The sequence below is a fragment of the Loxodonta africana genome, chromosome 7 (assembly GCF_030014295.1).
Source record: "Loxodonta africana isolate mLoxAfr1 chromosome 7, mLoxAfr1.hap2, whole genome shotgun sequence".
Lineage (NCBI taxonomy): Eukaryota > Metazoa > Chordata > Mammalia > Proboscidea > Elephantidae > Loxodonta > Loxodonta africana.
The window spans coordinates 76,102,932-76,114,174 of NC_087348.1; the positions used below are offsets into that span (position 1 = coordinate 76,102,932).

The following is an 11,243-nucleotide window of genomic DNA, read 5'->3' on the forward strand; positions in this document are numbered from 1 at the left end:
TTTGGATAATTACACTTTAATTATATCTTGAGTGTTAATCATATGGTGTTTTGTATGGTGATTCGAATGATATTTCACACTCCTTCATAAAACAATAATATTTAATCAAAATTAGTTCATATTTAACTAATTTAATTAATATTAGTTAATATTTAAGAACAAATACTTAATACATTTACAAAAGGTGATTATTCCCTAATTTGAAATTCCTGTGTTGTATTAATATCAAGAACAATTGTATTTCACCCATTAGCACAAGTTGCTTAAACTCCTCATTCTCCATTTTCTCATGTGAAAAATAAGGAAAATAAACGTAGGTAACCTCACGAAATTCTTGTACTTGTGAGGATTCAGCTTATGTAAAATGTTAAGCAGAGTTGAGCTCTGAATGAATGTTGGTTTTTATTCTGTGGGAGGAAAACCCTACTTCACTCATTCCTCAGGGAGGGAGATAAGAGTTTCAAAAATTAGGATTAGCAAGAGAATTAGGTTAAGGTTTTTGTCTTCAGATTGACAACACCTGTTTCCCAGGACTATCCTGCCTATACGGTAAATTGCTCCTCAGGAGATAACATGTTGAGGCCTTGACAGTGAGTAAAAGACTATTTCTTGTCTGGAATTTCTCCAAGCCTCTTTTTATACTTTAGCTCTCTATCTACACAATTTTCAAGACGTACATTTTCTAGCTTTTACTATAGTAATTAATGTACATGTGTTACAAATTCTTGCTATTTAAAATTTTACTTTACGTAAAGTTCTACCTCATGTTCCCCAAGGTACTTCATGACTTGTAAATATCAGTAAATAATGTTTATCAATGAACCACACAGAATGAATAAAGCTAAGCTTACCTTTTTATATCTGAAGTTTAGCACTGAATGTCCCTTACTCAGAAATAGAAAAGTAAACTTTGAACTAATATTTAGTTATAAAACCAAATCCAAACCAGTTCCTGTCGAGTTGATTGCAAAACACGGAAGCCCTAAGACAATTTACACTATACTCCTCAATAATTATTATACGAAAGTTATAGAACTATGCATGAACATCTATGGACAAACAAAAGAATAAACTGACCACTTGAGAATTTACAGAATCATGTGTGGAAACCTTGGTGTCTCAGTGGTTAAGTGCTGCGGATGCTAACCAAACAGTCGCTCCCATAAGGTTTTTTTTTTTTTTATAATAACTTTTATTAAGCTTCAAGTGAACGTTTACAAATCCAATCAGTCTGTCACATATAAGTTTACATACATCTCACTCCCTACTCCCACTTACTCTCCCCGTCTTGAGTCAGCCCTTTCAGTCTCTCCTTTCTTGACAATTTTGCCAGCTTCCCTCTCTCTCTATCCTCCCATCCCCCCTCCAGACAAGAGTTGCCAACACAATCTCAAGTGTCCACCTGATATAATTAGCTCACTCTTCATCAGCATCTCTCTCCCACCCGCTGACCAGTCCCTTTCATTTCTGATGAGTTGTCTTCGGGGATGGTTCCTGTCCTGTGTCAACTGAAGGTCTGGGGAGCATGGCCGCCGGGATTCCTCCAGTCTCAGTCAGACCATTAAGTTTGGTCTTCTTATGAGAATTTGGGGTCTGCATCCCACTGATCTCCTGCTCCCTCAGGGGTCCTCTGCTGAGCTCCCTGTCAGGGCAGTCATCAATTGTGGCCGGGCACCAACTAGTTCTTCTGGTCTCAGGATGATGTAGGTCTCTGGTTCATGCGGCCCTTTCTGTCTCTTGGGCTCTTAGTTGTCATGTGGGCTTGGTGTTCTTCATTTTTCTTTGCTCCAGGTGGGTTGAGACCAATTGCTGCATCTTAGATGGCTGCTTGTTAGCATTTAAGACCCCAGACGCCACATTTCAAAGTGGGATGCAGAATGATTTCCTAATAGAATTATTTTGCCAATTGACTTAGAAGTCCCCGCAAACCATGCTCCCCAGACCCCCGCGCTTGCTCCGCTGACCTTTGAAGCATTCATTTTATCCCGGAAACTTCTTTGCTTTTGGTCCAGTCCAATTGAGCTGACCTTCCATGTATTGAGTGTTGTCTTTCCCTTCACCTAAAGCAGTTCTTATCTACTGATTAATCAATAAAAAAACCCTCTCCCACCCTCCCTCCCTCCCCCCCTCGTAACCACAAAAGTATGTGTTCTTCTCAGGTTTACTGTTTCTCAAGATCTTATAATAGTGGTCTTATACAATATTTGTCCTTTTGCCTCTGACTAATTTCGCTCAGCATAATGCCTTCCAGGTTCCTCCATGTTATGAAATGTTTCACAGATTCGTCACTGTTCTTTATTGATGCGTAGTATTCCATTGTGTGAATATACCACAATTTATTTAACCATTCATCCGTTGATGGACACCTTGGTTGCTTCCAACTTTTTGCTATTGTAAACAGAGCTGCAATAAACATGGGTGTGCATATATCTGTTTGTATGAAGGCTCTTGTATCTCTAGGGTATATTCCTAGGAGTGGGATTTCTGGGTTGTATGGTAGTTCTATTTCTAACGGTTTAAGATAACGCCAGATAGATTTCCAAAGTGGTTGTACCATTTTACATTCCCACCAGCAGTGTATGAGAGTTCCAATCTCTCCGCAGCCTCTCCAACATTTATTATTTTGTGTTTTTTGGATTAATGCCAGCCTTGCTGGTGTGAGATGGAATCTCATCGTAGTTTTAATTTGCATTTCTCTAATGGCTAATGATCGAGAGCATTTTCTCATGTATCTGTTGGCTGCCTGAATATCTTCTTTAGAGAAATGTGTGTTCATATCCTTTGCCCACTTCTTGATTGGGTTGTTTGTCTTTTTGTGGTTGAGTTTTGACAGAATCATGTAGATTTTAGAGATCAGGCGCTGGTCGGAGATGTCATAGCTGAAAATTCTTTCCCAATCTGTAGGTGGTCTTTTTACTCTTTTGGTGAAGTCTTTAGATGAGCATAGGTGTTTGATTTTTAGGAGCTCCCAGTTATCGGGTTTCTCTTCATCATTTTTGGTAATGTTTTGTATTGTGTTTATACCTTGTATTAGGGCTCCTAGGGTTGTCCCAATTTTTTCTTCCATGATCTTTATCGTTTTAGTCTTTATGTTTAGTTCTTTGAACCACTTGGAGTTAGTTTTTGTGCATGGTGTGAGGTATGGGTCCTGTTTCATTTTTTTGCAAATGGATATCCAGTTATGCCAGCACCATTTGTTAAAAAGGCTGTCTTTTCCCCAGTTAATTGACACTGGTCCTTTGTCAAATATCAGCTGCTCATACGAGGATGGATCTATGTCTGGGTTCTCAATTCTGTTCCATTGGTCTATGTGTCTGTTGTTGTACCAATACCAGGCTGTTTTGACTACTGTGGCTGTATAATAGGTTCTGAAGTCAGGTAAGGTGAGGCCTCCCACTTTCTTCTTCTTTTTCAGTAGTGCTTTGCTTATCCGGGGGTTCTTTCCCTTCCATATGAAATTGGTGATTTGTTTCTCTATCCCCTTAAAATATGACATTGGAATTTGGATCGGAAGTGCGTTAAATGTATAGATGGCTTTTGGTAGAATAGACATTTTTACTATGTTAAGTCTTCCTATCCATGAGCAAGGTATGTTTTTCCACTTAAGTATGTCCTTTTGAATTTCTTGTAGTAGAGCTTTGTAGTTTTCTTTGTATAGGTCTTTTACATCCTTGGTAAGATTTATTCCTAAGTATCTTATCTTCTTGGGGGCTACTGTGAATGGTATTGATTTGGTTATTTCCTCTTCGGTGTTCTTTTTGTTGATGTAGAGGAATCCAAGTGATTTTTGTATGTTTATTTTATAACCTGAGACTCTGCCAAACTCTTCTATTAGTTTCAGTAGTTTTCTGGAGGATTCCTTAGGGTTTTCTGTGTATATAATCATGTCATCTGCAAATAGTGATAACTTTACTTCTTCCTTGCCAATCCGGATACCTTTTATTTCTTTGTCTAGCCTGATTGCCCTGGCTAAGACTTCCAACACGATGTTGAATAAGAGTGGTGATAAAGGGCATCCTTGTCTGGTTCCCGTTCTCAAGGGAAATGCTTTCAGGTTCTCTCCATTTAGAGTGATATTGGCTGTTGGCTTTGCATAGATGCCCTTTATTATGTTGAGGAATTTTCCTTCAATTCCTATTTTGGTAAGAGTTTTTATCATGAATGGGTGTTGGACTTTGTCAAATGCCTTTTCTGCATCAATTGATAAGATCATGTGGTTTTTGTCTTTTGTTTTATTTATGTGATGGATTACATTAATGGTTTTTCTGATATTAAACCAGCCTTGCATACCTGGTATAAATCCCACTTGATCAGGGTGAATTATTTTTTTGATGTGTCGTTGGATTCTATTGGCTAGAATTTTGTTGAGGATTTTTGCATCAATGTTCATGAGGGATATAGGTCTATAATTTTCTTTTTTTGTAATGTCTTTACCTGGTTTTGGTATCAGGGAGATGGTGGCTTCATAGAATGAGTTGGGTAGTATTCCGTCATTTTCTATGCTTTGGAATACCTTTAGTAGTAGTGGTGTTAACTCTTCTCTGAAAATTTGGTAGAACTCTGCAGTGAAGCCGTCCGGGCCAGGACTTTTTTTTGTTGGGAGTTTTTTGATTACCGTTTCAATCTCTTTTTTTGTTCTGGGTCTATTTAGTTGTTCTACTTCTGAATGTGTTAGTTTAGGTAGGTAGTGTTTTTCCAGGAATTCATCCATTTCTTCTAGGTTTTCAAATTTGTTAGAGTACAATTTTTCATAATAATCTGAAATGATTCTTTTAATTTCATTTGGTTCTGTTGTGATGTGGTCCTTCTCATTTCTTATTCGGGTTATTTGTTTCCTTTCCTGTATTTCTTTAGTCAGTCTAGCCAATGGTTTATCAATTTTGTTAATTTTTTCAAAGAACCAGCTTTTGGCTTTGTTAATTCTTTCGATTGTTTTTCTGTTCTCTAATTCATTTAGTTCAGCTCTAATTTTTATTATTTGTTTTCTTCTGGTGCCTGATGGATTCTTTTGTTGCTCACTTTCTATTTGTTCAAGTTGTCGGGACAGTTCTCTGATTTTGGCTCTTTCTTCTTTTTGTATGTGTGCATTTATTGATATAAATTGGCCTCTGAGCACTGCTTTTGCTGTGTCCCAGAGGTTTTGATAGGAAGTATTTTCATTCTCGTTGCTTTCTATGAATTTCCTTATTCCCTCCTTGATGTCTTCTATAACCCAGTCTTTTTTCAGGAGGGTATTGTTCATTTTCCAAGTATTTGATTTCTTTTCCCTCGTTTTTCTGTTATTGATCTCTAGTTTTATTGCCTTGTGGTCTGAGAAGATGCTTTGTAATATTTCGATGTTTTGGACTCTGCAAAGGTTTGTTTTATGACCTAATATGTGGTCTATTCTAGAGAATGTTCCATGTGCGCTAGAAAAAAAAGTATATTTTGCAGCAGTTGGGTGGAGAGTTCTGTATAAGTCAATGAGGTCAAGTTGGTTGATTGTTGTAATTAGATCTTCCGTGTCTCTATTGAGCTTCTTACTGGATGTCCTGTCCTTCTCCGAAAGTGGTGTGTTGAAGTCTCCTACTATAATTGTGGAGGTATCTATCTCGCTTTTCAGTTCTGTTAAAATTTGATTTATGTATCTTGCAGCCCTGTCATTGGGTGCGTAAATATTTAATATGGTTATGTCTTCCTGATCAATTGTCCCTTTTATCATTATATAGTGTCCTTCTTTATCCTTTGTGGTGGATTTAAGTCTAAAGTCTATTTTGTCAGAAATTAATATTGCTACTCCTCTTCTTTTTTGCTTATTGTTTGCTTGATATACTTTTTTCCATCCTTTGAGTTTTAGTTTGTTTGTGTCTCTAAGTCTAAGGTGTGTCTCTTGTAGGCAGCATATAGATGGATCGTGTTTCTTTATCCAGTCTGTGACTCTCTGTCTCTTTATTGGTGCATTTAGTCCATTTACATTCAGGGTAATTATAGATAAATAAGTTTTTAGTGCTGTCATTTTGATGCCTTTTTATGTGTGTTGTTGACAATTTCATTTTTCCACACACTTTTTTGTGCTGAGGCGTTTTTCTTAGTAAATTGTGAGATCCTCATTTTCATAGTGTTTGACTTTATGTTAGTTGAGTCGTCACGTTTTTCTTGGTTTTTGTCTTGAGTTATAGAGTTGTTATGCCTTTTTGTGGTTACCTCATTATATACCCCTATTTTTCTAAGTAAAAACCTAACTTGTATTGTTCTATATCGCCTTGTATCACTCTCCATATGGCAGTTCAATGCCTCCTGTATTTAGTCCCTCTTTTTGATTATTGTGATCTTTTACCTATTGACTTCCATAATTCCCTGTTATGTGTATTTTTTTTTTAATTAATCTTAATTTGTTTGTTTTTGTGATTTCCCTATTTGAGTTGATATCAGGACGTTCTGTTTTGTGACCTTGTGTTGTGCTGATATCTGATATTATTGGTTCTCTGACCAAACAATATCCTTTAGTATTTCTTGTAGCTTTGGTTTGGTTTTTGCAAATTCTCTAAACTTGTGTTTGTCTGTAAATATCTTAACTTCGCCTTCATATTTCAGAGAGAGTTTTGCTGGATATATGATCCTTGGTTGGCAGTTTTTCTCCTTCAGTGTTCTGTATATGTCGTCCCATTCCCTTCTTGCCTGCATGGTTTCTGCTGAGTAGTCAGAACATATTCTTATTGATTCTCCCTTGAAGGTAACCTTTCTTTTCTCCCTGGCTGCTTTTAAAATTTTCTGTTTATCTTTGGTTTTGGTGAGTTTGATGATAATATGTCTTGGTGTTTTTCTTTTTGTATCAATCTTAAATGGGGTTCGATGAGCATCTTGGATAGATATCCTTTCGTCTTTCATGATGTCAGGGAAGTTTTCTGTCAGAAGTTCTTCAACTATTTTCTCTGTGTTTTCTGTCCCCCCTCCCTGTTCTGGGACTCCAATCACCCGCAGGTTATCCTTCTTGATAGAGTCCCACATAATTCTTAGGGTTTCTTCATTTTTTTAAATTCTTTTATCTGATTTTTTTTCAGCTATGTTGGTGTTGATTCCCTGGTCCTCCAGATGTCCCAGTCTACATTCTAATTGCTCGAGTCTGCTCCTCTGACTTCCTAGTGTGTTGTCTAATTCTGTTATTTTATTGTTAATCTTTTGGATTTCTACATGTTGTCTCTCTATGGATTCTTGCAACTTATTAATTTTTCCAGTATGTTCTTGAATAATCTTTTTGAGTTCTTCAACAGTTTTATCAGTGTGTTCCTTGGCTTTTTCTGCAGATATCCTAATTTCATTTGTGATATCATTAAGCATTCTGTAAATTAGTTTTTTATATTCTGTATCTGATAATTCCAAAATTGTATCTTCAGTTGGGAAAGATTTTGATTCTTTTGTTTGGGGGGTTGGAGAAGCTGTCACGGTCTGCTTCTTTAAGTGGTTTGATATGGATTGTTGTCTCCGAGCCATCACTGGGAAACTAGTTTTTCCAGAAAATCCGCTAAAAAAAAAATGCAGTCAGATCCCTATCAGAGTTCTCCCTCTGGCTCAGGCTATTCAGATGTTAATGAAGCCGCCTGGGGAGGGTGGGGGAGGGAACAGAGAGATAGGAGAGTAGCACCTCAGAATATAGCCAGAGTTGCTTGTCTTGCTTGGAATGACTGTTATATCTGAGATTCCCGCGGGCACGTCGCCTATGTGTGCTGGCTGTGTGGAGATTGCCCCCAGGGGGTCTGGCCCGCTGGAGTCACGGTCAGATCCTCCGCTTCCAGCCCCACGCCCAGCGTCAAGGCTCCCCTACTGGGACGGTGCACTCTCAACTCCAAAATCAGTCGCTGCCTCCCGGGGACTTCTCGTCCCTCCAGCCGCGTGGCCGTGCCGCCCCCGTGAACCAGGTGGGCCCCCTCCCGGGGTTAGTTCAGATGGGTGGAGTAGCTCCCCGTGCTTGTGCCGCGACCAAGTGTCCCGGCTGGAACGCTGTTCTCCCCACTCCAATACCAGTTGCTGCCTCCCGGGGGCTTCTCCTAGCGGCTGCGTCCCACGCCGCCCGCGCGACCCGGCTGGTCCCCTTCCCGGGGTTAGTTCAGGGGATGGAGCAACTCTCCGTGTTTATGGCGTACCTGCGAGCAGTCCAAATCCCAGCATCCCCGGCTCGGATGCTGCTCTTTCTGCTCCAAGATCAGTCACTGCCTCCCGGGGACTTCTCCTACCGGCTGCGTCCCACGCCGCCCGTGGAACCGGCTGGTCCCCCTCCCGGGGTTAGTTCAGGGGGGTGGAGCAGGTCTCTGTGCTTGTGCCGTACCTGACTGGTACGCTGGCTCCAGGCTCTGGAAACTATCGCTGCTTCCCCATATTAGTTCGTTCTCCGTCTCTAAATCCGTGTTTGTTGTTCAGGGTTCGTAGATTGTTATGTATGTGATCGATTCACTTGTTTTTCCGTGTCTTTGTTGTAAGAGGGATCCGAGGTAACGTCTGCCTAGTCCGCCATCTTGGCTCCCTCCATCCCATAAGGTTTTTAATATGGTGTTAGCATAACGTCCAAATCACCTAACATCCTATTTCACAGAACATATCATGGACAAAAGCATATATGTATTATGTTAAAACCAATATAGTTTTAGTCTACAGTGTTCCAATTAGAAAACATTATTAGAGTAGGAAATGATTTTATTTGCTTGAATATACTTTACTAATATCCTGATTATCAGTCATACAGTGTTTTGCATAGTAATTAGATTGATATTTCAAACTAGAGGTAGTCCGCGAGTCATGAGTTAGGGATGAACCACACTTAGGACTGTCTGTTTTTGTTATAGCTTGCCTTTAGTAATGTGTACTTTATACAGTGCTGCAGGGCATAGTTTGCTGATGTTCTCATTCTCAAATGCTCACTCAAAGATGTTCAATGTTATGATTTACTGTTCAAAACACTGCTGTATAGCAGACTAAGAAAATTTAAAAAAAAAAGAAAAATGCAGTATTTGACTTGCCACAACCGATTTACACAGGGTTTCTCAGAATGGAAACCCGTTAAAACCGGGGGCTACCTGTACTTTATAAAACAGTAATATTTTAATTACAAATGTTCACAAATTTAATAAATTAACAAAAGGTGACTCCATTCATCCTTAATTAGAAATTTACTTCTGGTACTATTATCAAAAGCAATTGCGTTTCTATTCTTTTTAGGTAATCTTATTTAACCAATAAACCAAAAATCAAACCCATTGCCATTGAGTAAATTCTGACTCATAGTGACCCTACAGGACAGAGTAGAACTGCCCCATAGGGTTACCGAGAAGCAGCTGGTGGATTTGAACTGCCAACCTTTGGATAGCAGCCTAGCTCTATAAAAAAAAAAAAAAAAAAATTTTTTTTTTTTACCTATATGTAATTCTTAGCCACATTATTATCATTTACTAAGCTTGCAACAAATGATAGCTTTTCCCCAAGCTTTCATTAAAAAACCGATATTTTTCTTGGTATTATACTCACCATTTCCTTTTATTATTCTGATCAGTTTCTTTTTTCTAATTCTTTAGCTTTAAAACCACTTTAAATGCATTTTTCCAAAAATATAATACAAAAAGGAAAACTACATGCTGAATTTACTGGTGTTTTTCTCAACACATATATTGTATATACATATATATATACACACACGTGTAAGTGCATATCGACATGTAAAGACAAATATATATTTATCATTCCATATTAATACACAATGACACATGAAGGATATCTTTATGACTTTCCATATGTGTTTTAATGAAAATGGAGCCAAGAAATTGATAACTTCTTTAATCCAAGTTTTTTATCACAGATCTTTTTTGACACCAGCTACACTGTCTGATGGATTCCCTGGTGGATGGGAACCACACTGCAGTGACAGGGTTCATTTTCTTGGGCTTAACAGAAGATCCTACCCTTCGGGTCGTCCTCTTCACAGTCATCCTATGCATCTATCTGGTGACCATATGTGGCAATCTCAGCACAATCATCCTTATCAGAATCTCTTCTCAGCTCCATCGTCCTATGTATTTTTTCCTGAGCCACTTGGCTTTGACTGACATAGGCTATTCATCCTCTGTCACACCCAGTATGCTTGTAAACTTCCTGGTGGAGACAAATACAATCTCCTATCTTGGATGTGCCATGCAACTTGGATCAGATGCTTTCTTCGGGACAGTTGAGTGCTGTCTTCTGGCTGCCATGGCCTATGATCGCTTTGTAGCAATCTGCAACCCACTGCTTTATTCAACTAAATTGTCCACGCAAGCCTGTGATCAGTTATTCTCTGTGGTTTATGTAGGTGCTTTTCTCAATGCTTCCTCCTTTACCATTTCCTTCTTTTCTTTATTCTTTTGTGGACCAAATCGAGTCAATCATTTTTTCTGTGATTTTGCTCCTTTAGTCGAACTTTCTTGTTCTGATGTCAGTATCCCTGCAGTGGTCCCCTCATATTCTGTTGGCTTCATTATTGCGGTCACAGTGATTGTCATAGCTGTCTCCTATGTCTATATCCTCATCACCATTCTGAAGATGCGCTCCACTGAGGGCCGCCACAAGGCCTTCTCCACCTGCACCTGCCACCTCACTGCAGTCACTCTGTACTATGGGACCACTACATTCATTTACGTGATGCCCAAGTCCACCTACTCTACTGACCAGAACAAGGTGGTATCTGTGTTCTACATGGTGGTGATCCATGTTGAACCCTCTCATCTACAGTCTCAGGAATAATGAGATTAAGGCTGCTCTCAAGAAGCAGCTTGGTAGAAAAGTATTTTCTTGACAAAATCTCTTATTTCATAGGGTGCGATGCAATAACATACCGTAAATGTAATATTAAAAGAAATTTGGTTCCTATGGGCAAAATATGTCTGTATATAATTAGACAGTATGAGCCTTGATAGTATATGTGGGGATGGATCTTCAGACAGTAAGTCAGAGACAATAGTGAGGTAACTTAAATAAATTAAATTAAATTTAGAATTAAGAATCACAAATTGGTCCACAGGAAGAAAATCTTAATCTGCTGAAAATCCTTTTTACATTTTATTCATATATAACTTTTCAAAAGAAATTCTATGTCCTAAGTCAAGGTTATTGTACCTCGAAACCTTTAAGGCTGTGTTCATTTTCAACAGCAGATTATGCTGAGATGAGCCTGATAATCCTACCTTTGCCTTGACTGAGTACCTTCTCCGGGGAAATAACAAAGTGGACACAGACAATAAAAT

General features: G+C 38.7%; 1 protein-coding gene across 1 annotated transcript; it reads left to right on the plus strand.

Annotated features, from left to right (window-relative positions):
• The first annotated feature begins 9,852 nt into the window (after positions 1-9,852).
• On the plus strand, positions 9,853-10,743 carry LOC135231954 (olfactory receptor 5P76-like). The gene has a single exon (XM_064289188.1). It carries the CDS (start codon positions 9,853-9,855, stop codon positions 10,741-10,743), a length of 891 nt encoding a protein of 296 aa, XP_064145258.1.
• Positions 10,744-11,243: the final 500 nt, after the last annotated feature.

Coding starts and splice junctions, on each gene's coding strand:
- LOC135231954 (XM_064289188.1), top strand. CDS start 9,853: ATGGATTCCCTGGTGGATGGGAACCACACTGCAGTGACAGGGTTCATT.